At 41.6% G+C, this 23,213-nt stretch overlaps 1 protein-coding gene across 1 annotated transcript in view; it reads right to left on the bottom strand.

Annotated features, from left to right (window-relative positions):
- SYCP2L (synaptonemal complex protein 2 like) overlaps positions 1–23,213 on the bottom strand; it is a 47,175-nt gene that overhangs the window by 3,614 nt on the left and 20,348 nt on the right. The window contains exons 18-34 of the mRNA XM_038771480.1: positions 21,781–21,853; positions 21,626–21,680; positions 21,195–21,252; positions 19,038–19,099; positions 18,271–18,322; positions 17,601–17,656; positions 16,943–16,976; positions 15,921–16,071; positions 15,470–15,519; positions 13,856–13,979; positions 11,849–11,943; positions 9,653–9,719; positions 5,888–6,013; positions 4,396–4,514; positions 1,953–2,044; positions 891–990; positions 748–806 (exon numbers count right to left, since the gene is read on the bottom strand). Coding sequence (XP_038627408.1) covers positions 748–806; positions 891–990; positions 1,953–2,044; positions 4,396–4,514; positions 5,888–6,013; positions 9,653–9,719; positions 11,849–11,943; positions 13,856–13,979; positions 15,470–15,519; positions 15,921–16,071; positions 16,943–16,976; positions 17,601–17,656; positions 18,271–18,322; positions 19,038–19,099; positions 21,195–21,252; positions 21,626–21,680; positions 21,781–21,853 — 1,373 coding nt within the window. The remainder of the gene's footprint in view (positions 1–747; positions 807–890; positions 991–1,952; positions 2,045–4,395; positions 4,515–5,887; positions 6,014–9,652; positions 9,720–11,848; positions 11,944–13,855; positions 13,980–15,469; positions 15,520–15,920; positions 16,072–16,942; positions 16,977–17,600; positions 17,657–18,270; positions 18,323–19,037; positions 19,100–21,194; positions 21,253–21,625; positions 21,681–21,780; positions 21,854–23,213) is intronic.

Raw genomic sequence — 23,213 nt, 5'->3', positions numbered from 1 at the left:
AAAGGGAATCTGAACTGTCCCATAAATATGGGAAAATGGGTTTAATTTTTATTTTAAGGTTTCAGTTCTTAGGGCAACAAAATGAGTTTACCTTTCTAAATGAAGTTTCAAAGCACAATTGGCTTCAAGGTTCTCACACTATCTCCATCTAACCTTTCTGCTTTCTTCACTCTCTACTCCTCAGCTTGCTCTCTTTGTAACTTCCAAACAAACTGTCTCAATGTATTTGCATCTTGGCTCTTACATTTCCGTTCCCTTGCTAGTGTTGTCCGCCCCAGCCTGGAACTCCCTCCAAACCACATATGTTCAAAATCCTCCTCCAATCCTATTTCCTCCAACAAGCCTTCCCTAGCTCCATTCCCAACACCAGTCATCTCCAACACTTCTTAACATATGTTTTCCCATCCTCAGGACTTGCGCATAGATGCATATTCAATTACTTAACACTGATTATTCTATTTCTAGAAGTTTTTACATCTGTCCCTTTGGAGAGTAAGTTCCACATGGGCACAGAGCGTGATCTTCATTCTGTTGCATGTTCCCAAGTGCACTGATGCCAGTGGACACTTAATACCACTATGAAGATTAGAATGTAGCAGCACTGCAGTGATCATTTTAAATGGAATTATTTAGCTACCCAAGTGAAGTCTGCAATAATATTACCAATGTTTTAGCCACGCAGTCAGAGCACCTCCCTGAGCAGTGTATTAAAAAGGACTTGGGAAATTACTTCAGATGAAGAAATACCTCTGCTTTTGCAGACCACAGAAGGAGTTCAGTTCCTCAGACTGCTTCTTCCAAAACTCCTAAAGTGTTGTACAAAAAGAGGAGGGATGAAATAGCCAGTTACAGACAAAGGGAAAATAAAATCTGCAGGTCACAGGACTTACCAATATATCCCCCTCAAGGTCTGTAAGTGTTTGAGCATCTCTCTCAAGATTAGCCAGTTCTTGAAGAACAATCCTGTGGAACTGTTCTAGTTTATCCAGTCTGATTCATGCCAAAAATATAAAATGATTCACATGTATAGTGTTTTGGAATTCTCATTGACTTACAGGAAAACTTCCCCAATTAGTTTCTCAGCTTTCTACCCTATCGCTTCCCAATGCATGAGCACATCTAGAATACCAAATCACTTACACGCTGAGACTCTCTCATCACACTAATATGCATCTCACACACTAAACCTCTTCCTACCTAGAATTTATTTCAGTGTTTGTCTCCCCCATTAGATTGTAAGCTCCTTGAGGTCGGTAATCACATCTACTAATTCTACTGTACTCTCCCAAACATTTTGTCCACAGTAGACAGTCAATATATATATATATATATATCTCCTTGATTTTCCAAAGACTGTATGCTAATTAGCCCATGACAGCTGTCTTTGACTAGGGGACAGTGGAAAGAGGAAAGAACAACCTAGAAAGTGCAGGGGAAGGGAATTAAGTCAAACAGCAATAGCTGGTGGTGGGTTTCACTCCTTTGAGGTCATATGTACACCTGTCCACTTGCTTTGTTTTGTCTGTCTCCCCCCTTCTAGACTGTGAGCCCATTAGGTAGTGATTATCTCTATTTGCTACCGAATTGTACTTTCCAAGCACTTTGGTACAGTGCTCTGCACACAGTAAGCACTCAATAAATACGATTGAATGAATGAATATTTGCTCCTTCGCACTATGGAGTGGGCAGAAATTGAAGTCTTCTATTTCCCATCTAAGAACCCACAATATAGAGGGCTTATTCATTCATTCAATCGTATTTATTGAGCGCTTACTGTGTGTAGAGCACTGTACTAAGCGCTTGGGAAGTACAAGTTGGCAACATATAAAGACGGTCCCTACCCAACAGCGGGCTCACAGTGTAGAAGACTTATCTTCTAGGAGCTGCTCAAAATGTGCTTAACAGACATTAAAATACATTTTCTGGGTCTTGAGCATCGGAAAATTACTTACCTGCATTGGTGTATTTGGTTCAGTAGCATGATTATATTTTCAGATGCTGCCGTAGCATTTTTTGCACAAAGTTCCTCCTTCCTGTACCTAGACTGAGCCGCAATACATATTCCTTCAATCAGAATCAATCATATTTACTGAGCTCTTCCTGTGTGCGGAGCATTGTACTAACACTTGGGAAAGTACACTACAACAGAAGTAGTAGACTTGCTCCCTGCACACAGTGAGTTTACAGAACATTAATGATAGCCATGTTACCTGGAACTCTTCACACCACACATTCAGCCTCTTTCTGTAAAGGCAGAATTCATTGATTCATTCATTCGATCGTATTTATTGATCACTTACTGTGTGCAGAGCACTGTACTAAGCGCTTGGAAAGTACAATTCGGCAACATAATAATAATGGCATTTGTTAAGCGCTTACTATGTGCAAAGCTCTGTTCTAAGTGCTGGGGAGGATACAAGGTGATCAGATTGTCCCACGTGGAGCTCACAGTCTTTGTAAAATGGGGGAACTGAGGCACAGAGAAGTTAAGTGACTTGCCCAAAGTCAGAGCCGACAATTGGCTGAGCCAGGATTTGAACCCATGACCTCTGACTCCCAAGACCATGCTCTTTCCATTGAGCCATGCTGCTTCTCAGAGACAGTCCCTACCCAACAACGGGCTCACAGTCTAGAAGGGGGAGACAGACAGCAAAACAGAATAGGTGAACAGAACAAGTAGACAGGTACTGTGTGCAAAGCACTCTCCTAAGCACTGGAAAAGTACAATTCGGCAACAGAGAGAGAGCATCCCTACCCAACAATGGGCTCACAGACTAGAAGGGGGGAGACAGACAAAAAAAAAGTAGTATAATGGCAAATAATAATAATGATGGTATGTGTTAAGCACTTACTATGTATCAGTTACTGTATTAAGCATACTGTACTAATCACTGTAAGACTAAGATCAGTGAGCTTGGCTAGGGAGTTCGACTCCCAGTTCTGCCACACACCTACTATGGAACTTTTAGGCAAAGCACTTATCAGCTATGTACCTCACTTTCCTCACCTGTAAAAACAGGTATGATAATTGCTCTACCTTATATTGTGGAACAGGAACCGGGTCCCTATCTGTTACCTTGTATCTGCCCCAGGGCTTAGCACAATCCTTGACCAATCAATCAGTGGTATTTATTGAGCATTTACCATGCGCAGAGCACTGAATCAAGCACTTAGGAGATTACAATACAGTTGCTAGACACTATTCTGGCCCACAAGGAACTTTCAGTCGAACACAACTCTGAAAAAGCATTTAATGTCATTATACAACATGAGTAAGAAATAGTGTTCGGCACGATTTTGTACACCTGCAAATGACCAACCCTGAAGCCACTAGTGATAAATATGTACATGCCTTTGTCTCTTCCTTTAATGTAAGCTCCATTTGGGAAAACTGGGACATTGTTCTACACTCAGCTCTTTCAGGGCTGAAGATTCTTTGAAAGGAAGGCAGCTTCAATTTAAAAAAAAAACAATAAAGAAAAAACGTTTTGAAAGGACGTATTGATGTAGCTGAAGAGATCAATGTGCACAATCCTTTTGTGTCCATTTGCTACCTTGTGCAGAAGGTCTAATATGAAGCATTTAGAAGACTCTCAGAAGTGTAAGCCTATCCCCTGCTCCTAAGTGTCATGGCAAGTTCGATCAAGAGAAAAAAATATTGAACTGCTAGAGGACAAATGATCACTCTTTCAGAGAGTGTGAGAAAATATATGGCATTATGGGTTCAGTCAAATCACTGTAATTATGGAAAATGCTTTATAATAGCTGAGATTGTGTTATCAAAAAGGTTTCTGCTTCTTTTAACTAAGTGTAACATATAGCAGATTCCAAGTTTTTAAATGTATAAAAAAAGATTAATGTAAAAAAATCGAGGATTTTTTTCTTCGATGAGAAATATTAGATTCTTAACATTGGATCATAAAATATAACTTATGATAACTTTCAATAATAACAACTATTATTAGTATGGTGTAATAACAACGATTACTATTATGGCATTTTTTATGTGCTTACTATGGGCCAGCCACTGAACTAAGTGCTAGAGTAGATGCGAGAAGTTGGATTCAGTCCCTGTTCCACAATGAGGCTCACAGGTTAAAGAAGAAGAATAGGTATTTAATCCCCATTTTACAGATGAGGAATCTAAGGTCCAGTGAAGTTTAGTGACTTGTCAAGGACACAAAACAGGTTAGTGGCCATAAGTTGTGTTTGTACAATACTCATGCCATGATTGCCCCAAACATATTTACATTGCCTCCCCCTTCTAGACTGTGAGCCCGCTGTTGGGTAGGGACCGTCTCTATGTTGCCAACTTGTACTTCCCAAGCGCTTAGTACAGTGCTCCGCACATAGTAAGTGCTCAAATACGATTGAATGAATGAATTGCTTGATTACCCAAAACTTTTTCTTCAGTTCCCTAGTGAAAGTTTCAAATGTAGAAATAATAGGCGATTCTGCTAAACTCTTTGTGGATTCATCTGGAACCAACAAGTCCCCCGGATCGCCTTCCTGTTCTGCAAGAGAAAGAGATCTGGAATTTAGAACCCATCACTTTAGTTTGACATTTTAAGAAATTCTCTTTCACTGTAAACTGCCAGGAAAAAGTTGAGCAAAGTTTAAGCAATTAATAACAGCTTACCTAAAATCTTTAGAGTACCCAGTCATTCAATATAGTCTTTGAACAGTAACAGAACTCAGGAAGAATGTGATGGTCTGAGGAACAGTAAACTCCCAACAGCAATGCTGATGACTTATGTACAATAATCTATGTATGAAAATCCCATCTAACACTTTCTGCCACCAAGATCAGGCTTCAAAAATAAAGTTTCCCTTCCTGTCAATCAATTGCATTTATTGAGCACTTACTGTGTGCGGAGCACTGTACTAAGCGCTTGGGAAGTACAAGTTGGCAACATATAGAGACAGTCCCTATGCAACAGTGGGCTCACAGTCTAAAAGGGGGAGACAGAGAACAAAACCAAACATACTAACAAAATAAAATAGAATAGATATGTACAAGTAAAATAGAGTAATATGTACAAACATATATACATATATACAGGTGCCGTGGGGAAGGGAAGGAGGTAAGACGGGGGGAATGGAGAGGGGGACGAGGGGGAGAGGAAGGAAGGGGCTCAGTCTGGGAAGGCCTCCTGGAGGAGGTGAGCTCTCAGCAGGGCCTTGAAGGGAGGAAGAGAGCTAGCTTGGCGGATGGGCAGAGGGAGGGCATTCCAGGCCCTGGGGATGATGTGGGCCGGGGGTCGATGGCGGGACAGGCGAGAAGTAGGCGATGGCATCACAGGGGGTAGTTCAACAATTAACATGCTATGGCAATAATAATTCCTGTCCCCAAGAATACCTCCCAGAGTGCTCTGCTCCCCTTCCTCCCAGAAAAGTTGCCTGCTCTTGGGTCTCCATGAACTTCAGCGTTGCAAATTTGACTAATTTGAGGTGAGGCAGATTGATTCTAGGGTGGGTCATTTTTTTTAATAGCATTTAAGTGCACATAGTAAGCTATGTGCCAGATTGGAGACAGTCCACTTCCCACATGGGGCTCACATCTTAATCCCCCTTTTACAGATGAGGGAACTGAGGCACACAGAAGGCCAACACATATTTGTAATAAGACCTGGTTTGGATTGCTATAGTGCTGACTCTGGTTCACAGGCCACTACAGTGAGAAAGAAGGACATAACTCTTTATGGCATATGGTTTGTTCACAGACATTCTGGGTAAAGCACTGGGAAGTCTTGTTCCCCTATTTTCTCATCAGAGCAGCAGACCTCCACACTTGAAGACATGTAATTGCTCTCAATGCCTGTTGGCTTAGTATTTCTAAACATTTGTAAGTCCATTTAACACTACTGACTTTGCAGTAAGGAATTACCTGCAAAAGGTTCTTTTTCTTCCTTTAACAAGGGAAAAAGTTCTTTCTGTTGGATGGTAGCAGGAAAATGGGATGTTATGCTGGAAGGTTCTAATTTTGAATGTTTCAGCTTTATTAAATCATTACCTAAAAAGAAAAACAGCACATTCAACATGGACTCAGAGGAATCTTACCCTAAACCAGCCTGACTTTCATCTCTAGAAAACCCTTATGTGTCTCTTGCCCTTGAAGTTATCCATGTGTCTTGAATTTGCCCAACTTCCCGTGGTGGAGAATTTCACCAGTTTATGCCTGCAGGAGAACTCCTCCTTGTCCTTAATTTTAATGGACCCGCCTAAAAACGTCAATGTGTCCCCTCATCCTGATGTTGTGGGTTTAGTGCATAGCAATAATGCCCCACCAACATCCTACATGATTTTGTAGACAACTATCAAAACTCTTCTCGGTGCTAATGATGACGACGATAGCGTTTGTAAAGTACTTGCTATGTGCCAAGCACTGCACTAAGTGCTGGGGTAGATACAAGTTAATCAGGCTGGACCCAACCTCTGTCCATCCTGGAGCTTATAGCCTACATGGAAGGGAGAACATGTATTGAATCCATCCCCATTTTACAGATGAGGTAACAGGCACAGAGAAGTTAAGTGATTTTCATTCAATCGTACTTATTGAGCGTTTACTGTGTGCTGAGCACTGTACTAAGTGCTTGGGAAGTACAAGTTGGCAACATATAGAGACGGTCCCTACCCAACAACGGGCTTGCCCAAGATCACACAGCAGGCACGTGGTAGAGCCAGGATTAGAACCCTGATCCTCTGCCTCTCCTCCTCCATGGCCCTGCTCCCCTTGGCTGCCCTTCTGTGAAAATTCTTCAAGAGTGTGTATGTGTATACAGTGTCCTGTGTGATGTTACCTTTTTGGGGGTGGGGGTCGGGGGTGACACTGGAAAAGTCAATGTAGGACCCACAGTCCTGAGTACACTTTGCACATACAAACACCATCTTTTGTGTACTGTTGTGTTTTCTGTTTGAACTGGCATTCTGTTCACATTTTCCATATCAGACACTGTTACAAGGCACACATTTTGAGGTTTAATACATTGGGAACATGTGTGTATATGCATGCCTCCCCAACATAACACATACACACAGATTTTTATTTTCTAGAGCTCCATTAAAAAGAATGAGGGGGCTTCAAGTCCTCCATAAAAGGTTGTAAATGTAGCCTTCTTCTGACCCATTGCAAGCAAACCCCATAGTAGTAAAATGCATTTTATCTGTGGATCCCGGAAAAAAAGCAAGACCCAGCTATTCTGATGCATTAAAACCTGGAAACCCTCTGCATTACAAGGTCCAGATTATTGCCAGAAGCAACAAAGTCTGATGTCAAACTCAATAACCTGCAACACAGTCCCTGGTTTCAGGAAATTCGTCTGTAATTTCTTACTGGAAGAAAAGCAATGAGCAATCCAGAAATGCAAGCAACCTATTTATCTCAATCATGAGGTCTTAAATCCATTTCTAATCCATAGGCTGAATGAATAGTAATCAATCAATACCGGAAGAAATGTAAATAGCAGGGAACAGGGCAGACTTGTTTACCTCCTCTCACTAGGTTAGACCCAGTGGTCTTAGGTTTTGCTTAAACCAAATGGGAAGAAGTGTAAAGGTAAGGATCCATACACCAATAAATCTTATATCCATTTGGTCATTTCCACGGCTACCAGACCATTATGAGCCATCACTGGCTTGGGCTGGCAGGATTGGGGTGCCACTGACCTCCCTGATGTGAGAGGGACTCAGACGCCCACGGCCTTCCACTCATCGCAACCTGGGCGAACACCATGGGGAACTTCTGCAGTTCTATCTTGGGCCATCACTCCCAGCCTGCATGGTATGAGCTGGGCCAGGAGAGACTCAATCAAAACACCTGCAGCCCTTTCCTCCACAAATGAAACCTTTGGATGTTGGGAAGTCTGTGGCTGTCCCTGCACCTGGGACTGTGGTGAATGTTGAACTCTTAGTCACAAGCAGTCTGACACTCTGCTCCTCTGGCCACAGTACTCAAGTCTTCCTGAACCTGTTTTCCTGGTCTTGTGTTGTGCTGGTATTTCTGCTTCAATCAAGCAGTGGGATTTATTGAGCACCTATTTGCGCAGAGCACTGTACTAAGCATTGTGAGAGGACAATACCAATTGGTAGACAATCCCTGCTATCTGAGAACTTACAGTCTAGTGGGGAAGACAGACAAAAATCAATTACAGATCTCGTGTGCCCAATTTTTCTCCTTATTCTTAGATGTGAACCCCTTGCAAGCCAGGAAATAAGTCAAATCAGTACATTTTTCCCCAGAACTCATTACAGTTCTTTTTACCCAATAAGAGCTGAATAAATATTCTTCACAACTCCATGGCTATTTCACAAGAAATATTCTGCCTGCTTTCAAAGTCTACCCGCCTCTACTTGTGCTTTCCCCCACTTTTCTTCCCTCCGTGATTGCTATCTTCACCTGCTCTAGACTGTAAGACGCTGGTGGGCAGAGAATGTTTCTATTTGATATATGATACTCTCCCAAGCACTTAGTACAGTGCTCTGCACACAGTAAGCGCTCAATAATTACGATTGACTGGTGGGCAAGGTACATGACTACCAACTCTGCTGTATTGTACTCTCCCAAGTGCTTAGTACAGTGCTCTCTATAAAGTAAGCGCTCAATAAATGCCATTGATTGATTGGTTGTTTTGGGCTTCCTATGCACAAAAAACACTGCATTGTACCCAGGAGGTGCTTAATAAATCTATTACTTCAGTTTGGCCATAACAAGTGAAAAATCACAATATTCTCTGAGTGCCACCTTGTGGCTCCGAAAAGACTCTCAAGCGAGAACAGAGAATTTACTTCAATGACTTAAATACGTTTAGAAGAATCTGGGTGAATTTGGACCAAGATTCAATTAATTCAGATTCAATAATTAAAATCTGGTGGAGAAAATCCAGATCTCACAGGATGATCCAAGCCCCATTTTTAGTTTTTCAATCTGTCTTAGCCTTCCACCAGAGAACAGACATGCAGATAATCAGCTTTCTTCTCTATTAGATGAAGCAAGGATCACATCTCCTAGCTACTGAACTCTTCCAAGTGCTTGGCATCGGGCACAAACAATACTTTGGACTGAATGAATCGTATATTTTAAAATTCCACAGATTTTTAATCACTCAAGACCTGATGTTCCAGTTTTATGACCGTGAAGATACATTTCCTTTTAATCCTTCCCCAAACACCTTTTGACCATTTCATTGCTGATCAGCATCTCCACTGGAGCCAGGAAAGGATGGCTGAAGGGTTGGGGGCAAAGGTGAAATTCAAAATCAGTCAATTTTGCTCCCTTCTTTGTTACAGTAAAAAATCCGATGGAAAAATGAAGTAAGGAATGGAATGGGGAGAAAAGGAGACAGGGAGGCTGATGCAGTAATCAAGATGGGATATTATAAGTGCTTGGATCAGTGCAGTAGCAGCTTGGATAGAAAAAGGGTGGATTTTAGTGATGTTATAAACGTAGAATCAACAGGATTTGGTGACAGATTGAATGTATGTGTTGAATGGGAGAGATGAGGATAATGCCAACGATTCGGGCTTGTGAGACAGCAAGGAACAGTCAGAGATAGTAGCAATGAGTAAAAAAAGTACCAATAAAAGAGTCTAAATGATCAAAATAAGAAAATTGGATTAATGCAATTTATAATTTCAAGGGGTTTATTTCTCTCACCTACAAATCCCAAATTCTTTAGTTTCCGCTTGGAGGGGGACTCTTTCTCTGATTTGTGATCTACAGACTTAAAAAAAAAAAGTTAATTTACTACCCAGAAACAAACTCAACCTTTCTAGCCTCTCCTCAGTCCCTTTCTCCTTTTCTCTCTCTGCCTCCCATTCATGAACTGTGGGGGTCCCATAAACCTTCGCACTCACTCTTCACTCACTCCCTTAGGACAACTTATCTTCTCACATGGTTTCAATTAGCAGACTGATGCAGACGACTTCCAATCTACCTCACTAGCCTCAACCTCTCTGGTTTGTTGAGATTGACAACTCAAGCCTCTCCCACTTCCAGTCCACATTTCACTCTGCTGCCCAGATAATTTTCCCAAAGCCATCATCCTGCATATCTTCCCACTCCTCAGAAAACCTCTAATTGTTGCCTATTCTTCTCTGCACTGATTAGAAATGCATAACTACTGGCTTTAGATGGGAGAACACTGAGTGCTGTGCTTATCCACTATTTTCCCCTCTGTACCCTGACTTACATTCTTTGTTTCTTCCCAGCTAACCTACTCATTGTACTTCATTCCAACCTTTCTTAAGCACCATCCCCCGCCCTTCCAACTTCGTATCCAATAGACATCAGTTTTCTCATCCTTAAAATCCCTTCTCTTCTAAGGGGACACCTTTAATCTCCAATCTCCCCATTTTACATCCCCTCCTGACTAATAATTCAATCCTTCCACACCACCTAAACCTAGAAGTGTATTTCAGTATCTCGTAAACTCCATTACTTCCTATCGGCTGTGCATTTAAGTACCTTTCTCCCCTGCTAGATTGCAAATCAGTACCATCAATGGCATTTATTGATTGCTTACTGTGTGCTGAGCACTGCACTACACAGTTGGGAGGGAATAATACAACAGAATACAATACAACAGTTGGTATAAATGTTCCCTGCCCACAAATAATTTATGGTCTAAAACTCCTTCAGTACAGGATGTGTTTAGTACAATGTTCTGTACACAGAAGGCACTCACATGCCATTGATTAATACACCATTCTCTCTCAAAACCTTATGTTAATATTATGTTGTAATTATGGTCACATCTCCTCCAAGAGATGTTCCCCATGGAAGCCCCATTTTCCACCACTCTTCTCCCTTCTGCATCAGTCAATTGTACTGAGCATAGAGCTCAGTCAGCAGCTCTGGGCAGAGTACAGTATAGCAATATAACAGACACATTCCGTGACTATAATGAGTTTACAGTCGGGGGTGGGGGGAGGCAGACAATTTAACTAAATTATATGTACATAAGTGCTGTGGGGCTTGGAGGGGGATGAATAAAGCGAGCAAGTCAGGGCGATGCAGACGGGAGTGGAAGAAATGGAATAGAGGACTTATGAAAGGCCTTGGGGAAGATATGCCTACAATAAGGCTTTGAACGGAGGGGCAGGGGACGCAGGGTAGAGTAATTGCTGGATATGAGGATGGAGGACATTGCAGGCCAGAAGTAGGTTGTAGGCCAGAGGCTGGCAATGAGATAGACAAGATCAAGGTACAGTGAGATGGTTAACATTTGAAGAGTGAAGTGTGCAGGCTGGGTTGTAGTAGGAGAGTAATGAGGTGAGGTAGGAGGGGGCGAGGTGACAGTGCTTTAAAGCCAATGGTAAGGAGTTTCTGTTTGATGCTGAGGTGGATGGACAACCACTGGAGATTCTTGAGGAGTGGGAAAGCGAGGCCTGGGTACTTTTATAGAAAAGTGATCTGGGCAGCAGAATGAAGTATGGACTGAAGTGGGGAAGAGATAGGAGGCTAGGAAGTCAGCAAGAAAGCTGATATGGTAATAAAGGTGGGATAGAATAAGTGTTTGGATTAATATGGTATCAGTTTGGGTGGAGAGGAAAGGTCTAAGCATTTAGATCTTTGACCATTGGGCATTTAATATGTGCCCCACCATCAGCCCCATAATGCTTAGTTACATATCTGTAAGTCATATATTGCAAATGATATATTTATATCAATGTCTGTCTCCCCTTATAGACTGAAACTCACTGTGGGCAGGGAACATCTCCCAAGCACTTAGTACAGTGTAGTAAGTGCTCAATAAATACCACTATTATGATGATGATGATATAGTCTTCTATTATCGAAATACTGATGAAAAAAAGCATGCTTTAGTTAAAAAAAAAAAGTGAACCATACCTGTAATTTCTCCTCTTCATAATCAGAGAGCTCTGGGTAAGATGCAACGCCTAATGAGGAGAGAGCAGAAGCTTCGGAATCATCAGGAAGGACTGTTTTAGAGGGTTCAAAGAGTACACGATCAGGCACACATCCAGTGTATATTTCACTAATCCAATATGCATTACATTGCCTCAACAAAAAAATCCAGTCTTGGCTAGACAAAATAAAGTACGTTTTCACTTGTGGTTCATTAACACCTAATTCAACCATGTGAGTAGACACCCCCAGGTATGTCCTTGCTTCTCCCTGCGTAACACTCAGTCTTACTGTAGAATATTTTTCGTAGCCTGACGTTTCTGTGGACCACAACTACTACCAGTAAGACATAAGCAAGACCAGTAAGTAAGACCAGTAGACCAGTCGATCTACTGAGCTCAGTATTTAGTCTCCAACAAAGCTAACAGGATATTTGGAAAGAGGATACTGGGGTTCTTGTCCTGGTCACACATTCCGTCATATTTAGGGATATTCCGTCCTTGATCGCTAACCTTTCCCTCCCCATCTTGAAGCTTCTGATATTGTTAAACTCCACTACCTCAAATTACTTTGAGGCAGCATGGTACATTGGAAAGAGTGTGGAATTAGGGGGCAGAAGACCTGGGTTCTAGTCCAGGCTCTGCCACTGGCAGGCTGTGTGAGTCTGGGCAAGTCGCTGAACCTCTCTGGGCCTGTTTCCTCATCTATAAAATAGGGGTGATATAGCAATTACATTGTGAGCCCCGTGTGGGACAGGGACTGTGTCCATTCTGATTACTTTTCATCTGCCACAGGGTAATCCATCAATCACATGCATTGAGCGCTTACTCTGTGCAAAGCATCTGGGTAAGTTTCTGGGTAAGCATCTGGGTAAGTTAAGATACTACTCTGTGCAGAGCATCTGTGAAACCTCAGTTTCACAATCAATCAATTGTATTTATTGAGTGCTTACTGTGCACAGAGCACTGTCCTAAGCACTTGGGAGAGTATGATACGATAATATAACAAAGTTGGTAGGAACGTGCCCAGACCACACTGAGCATACAGACTAGAGGGGAGACAAAAGGAAGGAGGACCCGGGAACCTTTTAACTCCTGCTTCGCTGCTACAGTCAGACGATCATATTTACTGCACTCTTGCCATGCACAGAGCACTGTACTAAGTGCTTGGGAGAGTACAATCTAACAGACACATTCACTGACCACAATGAGCTTACATCATCATCATCATCAATCATATTTATTGAGCGCTTACTATGTGCAGAGCACTGTACTAAGTGCTTGGGAAGTACAAATTGGCAACATATAGAGACAGTCCCTACCCAACATTGGGCTCACAGTCTAAAAGGGGGAGACAGAGAACAAAACCAAACATACTAACAAAATAAAATAAATAGAATAGATATGTACAAGTAAAATAAATAAATAGAGTAATAAATATGTACAAACATATATACAGTTGCTGTGGGGAAGGGAAGGAGGTAAGATGAGGGGATGGAGGGGGGATGAGGGGGAGAGGAAGGAAGGGGCTCAGTCTGGGAAGACCTCCTGGAGGAAGGAGTCTAGATGGGAAGCTTGCAGTCTACAGTCTCTACGTGCAGGAGAGACAGTCTACACCTGGGCCTCCTACACAGAGCTCTAGCTGCTTAGTACTGGGTGTGAGCCACCAGCCAACAATCCTGGCCCCAGTCAATAGCCATCATCTTCCTCGAGGACCAGGAGAGGGGGATGTGGGTGTGAGGTAGGAGGTTGGGTAGGGGGGAAGCCCCACTGCTCTGAACAGACATACCATCTAGCTAACCCAATTGAGGCCTCTTAGGAAACCAAGAGATATTTTCATGGTGCTGGGGAGGAGGGGGGTGTGGCTACATAAGAAGGAAGAGGCACCTCTCCCCCTTGACCCCCTATACTTCACACCTTCAGCTAATTTGCTCCACGTTTGCTACAAGAGACTGGCAGGGAATGGAAGAGGAAAAAAAAAAAAACATACGTGATGGTTTTAGATTGGAATCTTCAGGAGTTAAAAAGACTGACAGGCCTTCGATTGTTGCTACAGCAGATGCAGGGTTAGGTTTTTTTCTTGGCGCTTCCTTCTGGCTGGATCTTAACCTAGACTAAAAGATATTCCTTTTTAAAGTGTTAGATGGAATTAGAAGCATCATATTAAAACCTATGCTGAATCCTGAACAGAATGTTTACAAAAGGCTGATCGAGTAACTCGATTTAACTGTTTGTGAAGAAACCAAGAGCGTAAGATAGTCCATAAATGTTGGGAGTAAATGATTGAGGTTTTTACCAAAAAAAATGCAAGTGATACCCTTGAAACTTTCAGGGACCTTTCTAAAATCCATCTGCTTATTCAAGATGAGAAATGGGTTCTGAACTTCTGTTTCTCAGTTTTCTCACATAAAAATTAATCCACCAATGCTATGTACTGAGCACTTACTCTGTACAGAACACAATACAAAGTATGTGGGACAGTACACTATAACAGAGTTGGGAGACATGTTTCCTGCCCCTCAGGAGCTTACAGGCTGGAGGGTTGATGATAGATACCCATTCTCCTTCTGCCTTAGACTGTGAGCTCCTTGTAAAAACAGGGATTATGATCTGTTCACATGGTATCTACCCAATGCTTAGTATAGTGCTTGGAACATAAGCACTTAGCAAATATCACAGTCATTATCGTAGTCATGCACATGTACATGAACTATTATTAGACATATGACTATGTAATAATAATATAATAATAGATAAATCCTAAACCACAACAAATTTCCTGATATAGTTGTCAGTTCCATTTAGAGCAAACTCTATTAATCATAGATATACCCTATCTTGAACTTTGTTAAAATCACATTTCATTGGAGAAAATGCTTCACCCAGTATTTATAAAGGCCATAGAGTGGGAAGACAGATTTGGGACTACAGACAGATTCTGGAACACAGACACTCTCCAGGAAATTCTGACCCCTACTTGTTCCAGATGTGGAAGCTGGTAAAAGGAGCCATGGTAGAGGGGGTCTAGGTGTGGAAATCCATGATGGACATAGAGGCATCCAATGCCAAATCCAAACCAGAAAGGGGACAGACCAGCTGAAAAAAAAATCAAACTATCCAGTATAAAACTAAACCTCTGGCCACCCTACCAGAAAAACAAAAGCATGGCCTATAGAAATTCAGACTTTTGGAAAAAAATGACTTTATAACAGCACTAAATATTCTACCAGCTACTGGTGAACTGCTACCATCACTATGACGTTAATGAAGGGAAGGCTGATATATCCTTGGCACTAGTCAAACATTATATGTGTGGGAATTTTTTGGTTGAACTGCAGCATCAGATTAAAATCCAGTATTTACAAGTCCCTAGCAGCTTCTACAGTCAACAACATTCTTATGAAAGAAAAATAAAATAACTAAAGGAGCATTTTTACTTTGCAGCAAATGGACTGTTAGATTGCTTTCTTTTTAAATTAACAAGAAATTCAGAATGTCCTTAAAACGTCTCCTCCAATATTTCAAGCAAATAGCCCTGACTTTTCCTGTTTCTTATTTGAATAAATATGTATCACATTGATTTATAAGAAGCCTGGCTACTTACTTTGGTCTTTTGATGATCACTGCCACTACTTGCTGATGACAATGGCAGAACTTCAATAAAAAGAGATTTGATTTATAGTTTCATCACGTAGGCTGTTTCCCAAATAATTTGCTTATGTCTTTTTAATGATATCACACTAACTGTGGTGGGCTAATTCCCTTCCCCAAATTTATTGTACGATGGCTAGAAATTGCAGGGGCAAATCAATGGTAAGTACTGAGTGCTTACTGCGTGCAGAGCACTGTAATAAGCAGTAGAAAGAGTATAAGGATCAAAGGAGCAGGTGCTATAGGAAAGATTACTGTCACCCCCAACTGGGCTCTGGAGAAGAGGGAGGGGGAGAGAAAAGAAGGCAGAAATGAGGATGTGGAGGAGAATATCTAATGAAGGGAGGGAGGATTTACCATCTGCCCCTAGAGACACTTGCAACATGGAAACCTTTCACCCATACCTTTTAATTTACTTCTGACTCTTGGTTTTTTCTTGCTAGGATATGATTTTGCACTCTTTTCCTTCTGCTCATTAATCCAAGGTATTTCACTGGTGCCATTGCTGGTTTCAAAATTACTCTCAGAGAATAGGTGTTTCCTAAGGCTGCCAGACTAACACACAGAGACACACTGTCAGGTTGAACTCTGGCTAAACTAATCTAGAATAGCCCTCCTCTTTTAGTCCAGATGTGGGGTGATTTAGAGTCTAGTATCTCCCAAATCGGAGTCATTTCCTCGATTTACTCTCAGTCTGTCACTACCTGGGACGTTTAGATGCTTTGCCTTTCTGTTAAATGGTGGTAACCATAGCCGAGAGAAGCTGTGAGGAATAAATCAGACAGAATTGGCAGATGTCAAAGTTCTTTGATATCTAGGCAATAAAAGTTTTGGAGATATTTAAGGTATTATCAGTGGCTTCGTTGAGAAGTCGAAACTTGTCATTTTGCAACTTCCCAAGGCTTATAAGGGTCCCCACTCAAATCAGGATTTTAAGCCTTCTAACCAATGTTTCGTCCGTTCTTAATCAACAACATAAGAAGAAAACAGGGCTTTAAAAATACAGCCTTGTTAAGGGAAGAAATAATTCTCTGAAAGCCATCAGAACCCCAGCCTGTATCCTCTGCCTGGCTCCTCTAAGTGATGACTGGTTTATTCTGGGACATGTAGCCTTCAAGAGTACAAATGTTGGCCCTGATAAGTCATCAGAGGACAACAGCAGACACCTTCCTAGGTTTTAAAGCAATAAAGTGTTTGAAGAGGTAGAAACTTAGATCTACACTAACAAAATAAGATGGAGAATTTGAGGTGATTCTCCTCTTCATTCGGACATAGACTCACTATGAGGAGGAAATAACAAGATACACTTTTATAAGCGCCCATTTTAAAAGATCCTCCCTTCCCCACTTAAATGTTTCCAGGTGAGGAAAAGCATGCACTATAAGCTTGTAACTACTACACAACATTCAATAAAATTATACATTACCGAAGTCTCCAATTTTGTGTCTTGTTTATTACCCCTGGAATACAAAGCTATGTAGTTTACTTAATTTCAAAAGGAGTTTTCATTCCACCCTGCATTTCAAATAGCTGGGAGTTAGAGTAATACAGGAATTCAGGGAACAGTGAAAGAAAATTTAAAGTCTGCTATGTTAGTTGATTCCTGAGGCCACAAACATTGGATCATCCTGACACTTCAATTCATTAAAAAAATGGGGGGGAGGTGGGAGGGGGGCAGCAGTGTAAGGATTTCAGGAATAAAAAAAAAAAATCAAGAATTTAGAGTTGTAATATTTTTAAGTGTAGCTAAGGGAGTAAATGCTATTTCTTTCTCCTGCCATTTTTCAAATGATCAGCTCCTGTCTTCTCTCAAAACATCAGCTACTTCCTTTCTTAGACATGTTTCCTTAGAGGGCAATTCTCAGACTTGGTCTTCCAAAATGTGAATGAAAGTCAATGATTCCTACTTTAAGAAGTATGCTTTATCCAAGATCATATAAACAGAATTGTATACAATAATAGAAAGCGCTCTTGCACCTTTCTTTGAACTCTTACATAAAAGTAGCAACATTCATCCTATTCTAAGGCTAAGTTACAGTTTCTTTAAAAGTTGCATTAAAGAACCAAGCTTATACAGGACATACCTTGTTTTCACTGGGAGGCTGTTTTTGCTTAAATATTTTTGCTTTGCAGAAGTGACCTACAAATGATATCAAGGCAAATCAATCTTGGTAACCCACTCTTAAGGCTGATACAGTGAGTATTTTAGTACTTCTCAGGTAGCAAAGCTCAAGTTTCACAGCACTCTTCTTAAAAAGTTTAAGATTTAAAATCCAGACACAAGAAAATAACTATTCGAATAGCAGAACCTTAAATTTCACATGTGTGGCTGGATACCAGTCATCAGGATTATGTACAAAAAAAATGAAATATTTCTAAAGTAATAAGATTGAACAGTAATCCCATTATCTGAGATTTTGGAATGTTCAAAACTAGTATAGAGTTTCTTTTAGCACTTTCAACAGGAGAAAAGTGGGGGTGAAGTTTCAAATGTTGATGGAAATTCAGCTTGTTCTCCCAATAAATCAATGATATTTATTGAGTGCTTAGTATGTGCAGAGAACTGCAATAATAATAATAATTATGGTATTCGTTGAGTGCTTACTATGTTCCAGGCACTGTACTGAGTGCTGGGTTGGATACAAGCAAAGAGCACCAAACTACTTATTAAACCCTCACTGTAGAGCCTTACCTAGGCTTTTCAACACTGTACTATCAGAGAGGTCAAGAAGGTGACTTTCAACATTAACTTACCAACTGATGAGACAAAGAATCAGAAGAATGTCCAAAGTCATAAATATCCTCTCTGAGAAGGAAAGGGAAATTGATTTTAGTAGGCCAAAGTCTTATGACACAAGAAAAAATTTATACTTTCTCCCCCGTATGCAAACAGCCCAGTAAACACTGCTGTCTAGTGTGATTCAGAGACAGGAACTGAAGAAAAAGTAAACCAACTAATCCTCCCACCCACGTAAAGTGGCCACAGGACATTTCAAACTGTAAAGACAAGAAAGATTGACAAACAACCTAGCCTGTTTTAAAACTACCTATTCCAGTTGAGGTAATTGGGAGAGTCTGAGCTCTTGGTTAACATTCGACAGGGTTACTGGGACAGACGTAGGAGTTAGTGGTGGTCCAACCTCCCGCCTCCGTGGCTTTTCCAGCATTTTCCTCACAGGTCCAGTACCAAACCTTTGCCATCAACCAACCTTGCAGCAGTGCTCCCATTGGATCACTGGGGAGGAACTCGGCCTCTCCCAGGGAGATTATCCAACTATGAATTCACAGGGGTTCTGTCTCCACCTCTGCACCTCCCTGTGTTCCTCCGCCTCCCGGTTTCCTATCTGCCACTCTGCCTCTCCACCCCCTCGATCCTCACCCAGTGGCCTCCAGTTGCATTCATACAGGACTTTCTCCATGGATGCAAATGTGATCATTCCAAAATGTACCTTTTCACCACAGCTACTCTCAGTGAAAAAATCTAACCATTAAAAGAAGGCTCTAAGACTTTTATACTGTACTTTGTTTCAGAAATTGTCTTGTTTGGATTTGTTGCTTGACTCTTCTTCTCTGAAACGTCTTCCTGAAAGAAGTCAAAGGGCAAAGTGTTAAGATGAAGAGCAAATAGATTGAGGCTAAATTGTAGAGACATTCACCAATTACACTCCAGTGGTAAGCAGGACCCTACAAGAGTCGACACAATAAAATGAGGAAAGATGAAGAATATAATATTGCGGGCCTAATTTATTCTCAATAGAAACCCATTAGGCTGTCCCAGGGATCATTTTCTGCCCTAAGAAGCCAAAGATGCATCTTGTCATTCATTCATTCAATCGTATTTATTGAGTGTTTACTGTGTGCAGAGCACTGTACTAAGCTCTTGGGAAGTACAAGTTGGCAACATATAGAGACAGTCCCTACCCAACAACGGGATCACATATACCATTCAAGATCTCAAGGTTTGGGGGGCTTTTTTTCAATGGTATTTAAGTGTCAACTATGTGCCAAGCACTGTACTACTAAGTGCTGGGGTAGACACAACAGGTTAGACACAGTATATGTTCCACATGGGGCTCACAGTGTTAGTCCCCATTTTACAGATGAGGTAACTGAGGCAGAGGAAAGTGAAGTGACTTGCCCAAGGTCACACAGCAGACAGGTGGCAGAGCCAGGATTAGATCCCAGGTCTCCCCGATTCCCAGGCCTATTCCACTAGACTATGCTGCTTTTCACTATGCCACCCTTTTTTTCCTGCTCCTTAATAGCTAAGGACCCATTTCCTACCCCTGCTCCCTGCATCTATCGTGAACAAGTCCTAAGAAATCCTGGATAATTCAAGCCTTGAAGGAAAACCTAGAAATACCTAGAGGAAATGACGCCATTAGCAGGCCTTAAATGTAGAATTCTAATGAATCTGGTATCGTAGAAAGCTCAGGTTCCCTCATTCTTCTCCCCCACACTTCAAACCTCCTCAGTGATGTGCAGAGAGAACAATGCCAAAACAAAAGTAAAACAGAACTTTTGAGAAACACCGTGGCCCAGTGGAAAAATCATGGGCCTGGCTTCCATTCCAGACTCTGTCACTCACCTGTTTGGTGACCAAAGTCACAACTTCTCTGTGCCTCAGTTACCATAATTGTAAAATCAGAACAAAATGCCTGTTCTCCCTCCCTCAGAGACTGTGAGCTCTATATGGGACAGGGACTGTGTCTAATCTGATTGCAATATATCCCAGCTCTGCCACATCTGCTGTGTCTCCTTGGGCAAGACATTTCATTTCTCTGTGCCTCATTTACCTCATCTGGAAAATGGGGATTGAGACTGTGAGCCTGATGTGGGACAGGGACTTTCTCCAAACCTATTTACTTGTACCCATCCCAGTGCCTGGCACAGTGCCTGGCACACCATAAGCACTTCAATACCACAATTATTATTATATAATAATAATGCTATTATTATTATATATCTGGGAGGGAGCTCCCAGACTGAGCCCCCTTTTTCCTCTCCTCCTCCCCATGCCCCTCACCCTACCTCCTTCCCCTCCCCATAGCATCTGTATATATGTTTGTACAGATTTATCACTATTTTACTTGTACATATTTACTATTCTATTTATTTTGTTAATGATGTGCATTTAGCTTTAATTCTATTTATTCTGACGACTTGACACCCGTCTACATGTTTTGTTGTCTGTCTCCCCCCTCTAGACTGTGAGCCCGTTGTTGGGTAGGGACCATCTCTATATGTTGCCAACTTGTACTTCCCAAGTGCTTAGTACAGTGCTCTGCACACAGTAAGCGCTCAATAAATATGATTGAATGAATGAATTATATCTAACCTAGTGCTTAGTTCAGTGTTTGGATCATAGTAAAGCCCTTAAATTCCACAATTATTATTATTATTATTATTATTATTGTCAACTTTGCAATGTTTTTTCCCCAAGTCAAAAACACAGGAAGGGCTCTGTTCATTAAAAATGTCTGAAAATAGCATTATGAACAGTTTCCTTGCTTAGGCATGAATGCAGAGACTTTCACAATCAAAACATTTTTATCCACTGAAAAAGTATTTTCTCAGCTGAGTATGGGTTCCTAATTTTTGAAGATGAATTTAAGGAAAGAATGTCTGTACAGATATGTGTAGCTTGAGAAGATGTCCAATGGGCCAGTAACACATACCTCTGAGGAATGAACCTCTACAACCAAGACCTCCAGTGACTTCATCTCAGGTGTTTTACTATGACCAGTATAAAAAGAAAAACAAAAACATTCAGAATACTGAAGTTGCTCTCACCTAGTCACCAAGGTAGATGAACCTAATGCAAAATAGACCTGTTTCAGATATGAAATGCATGGATAAGGCTAGTAGTTTTTCTGGGGTCAGGTGATCATACCTGAGAAAGAAATTTGGAGGAGCCCTTGTAATCTCATTTCAAACGGATTAATGTCCCATCACATATGGAAAACCAGAAATCCCATGTTAAGGCTCGCTGGTGCAGAAATTATCTTGGAAGATTTATTGAAGGAACTGAAGCACACACCCTTTCTCTTTACTCGACCATCAAACCCATAGTGACAAACGTCAAATTCCTATTTCAGAAATCACTTACCTGGGTTGGCCATTAAACCGTGAGGAGTCCGAGTTGTTCTGTTTGGGGGAAACTTCTAAAGGAGGAATTTTAAACACAAAATTCTTAAGCATCTACAAGGTACGCATTTTTTTAAAAATACCATTTTTTGTAGTTCAAAAGCTATTTCTGCTGACCTTGATCAATTCCGGTATCTTCAACTTTAGACATTTGATGCATTTCAGCTGAAGGACCAGTGCTGTTCATTTTCTGTGGGGCAGGTAGTTGAAATCATTACAAAGTTTAAATAAACCACCCAAGAATATAGATATGACTCACCCCAAAATTCTGAGTTTAGGAACGCTAGGTGGAAAAGAGCAACTGCATAGTCAGAGAGAATTGGCAAGGGGAAGAGAGGTAGTGAAAGAGCCAGGCCCATAGCCGTCTCCCAGCGAGTCTGGGATGACCAGTTCCTCCTGGACCACTCCTACCTCTTCTCCTTTGGCTCACACAGTGCTGGCCTCAGGTGAATTCATTCAATCATATTTATTGAGGGCTTACTGTGTGCAGAGCACTGAATTAAGCGCTTGAGAGAGTAGCGAAGCAGGGAACCAGCATGATGTGCCGGATAGAGCCCAGGCCTGGGAGTTAGAAGGTCGTGGGTTCTAATCCCAGTTCTTCCACTTGTCTATAGTGTGGCCTTGGGCAAGTCACTTCCCTCCTCTGTGCCTCAGCTACCTCATCTGTAAAGTGGGGACTAAGACTAGGAGCCCCATGTGGGACAGAGACCGCGTCAACCTGATTTTGCGGGTATCCACCCCAGTGCTTAGTGCCTGGCACAAAGTAAGCACTTAAATACCATTATTATTATACTATAACAATAAACAGGCACATTTTCAGCCCACAGTGAGCTGACAGTCTAGAGGGGGGAGGTTACAGTCTAGAACTGACGCATCCTGGGCTAGCTTACCCCTGAATCCCTAGACCCACTGACCCAGAACAGATGATCAGGCTTTCCATATAAAGAACCTCAAGCAGTAGACAGGACAGATTTTGAAATGTGCCAGCTAAATTGGGAAGTCTGGTCACCTTACTCTGCCTTTCCTTCCCCGCTTACCCATGTCCACCAATTTGGCTGTGACCTGGCCAGAACCCTGCTTCCCAGAGTACTGAAACAGCATGGCCCACCCCACCACTGCCTCTGCTTGGCATCCTGCTCCTCGGGGTGAAGGACAATGGAGCAGTTCACCCTACTCACCCTTCCACTGGCCCCGATAAAATTCCCCAAAAACATGAAAAAAATACCACTTTTATTATTATCATCAAAAATAAGTGATATTTGCTAAACACATACTATAAGCCAAGCACTGTACTAAGCACTGGGGCAGATAGAGTAGAATCAATGGTATTTATTGAGTGCTTACTGTGTGCAGAGGACCGTACTAAATGCTTGGGAGAGTACAATGCAACAGAGTTGGTAGACACGTTCCCTACCCACAGATTAGATGCCATCTTTTTCACATGGGGATCACAGTCTAAGTATGAGGGAGAACCAGTATTGAATCCCCATTTTACAGATGGGGAAACTGAGGCACAGAAAAGTTAAGTGACTTGTCCGAAGTCACACAGC

This window comes from Tachyglossus aculeatus, chromosome X2, assembly GCF_015852505.1.
Source record: "Tachyglossus aculeatus isolate mTacAcu1 chromosome X2, mTacAcu1.pri, whole genome shotgun sequence".
NCBI classification, from domain to species: Eukaryota; Metazoa; Chordata; class Mammalia; order Monotremata; family Tachyglossidae; genus Tachyglossus; species Tachyglossus aculeatus.
The sequence above is the reverse complement of the archived record's forward strand: the minus strand, read 5'-3'. Positions and strand labels throughout refer to the sequence as shown.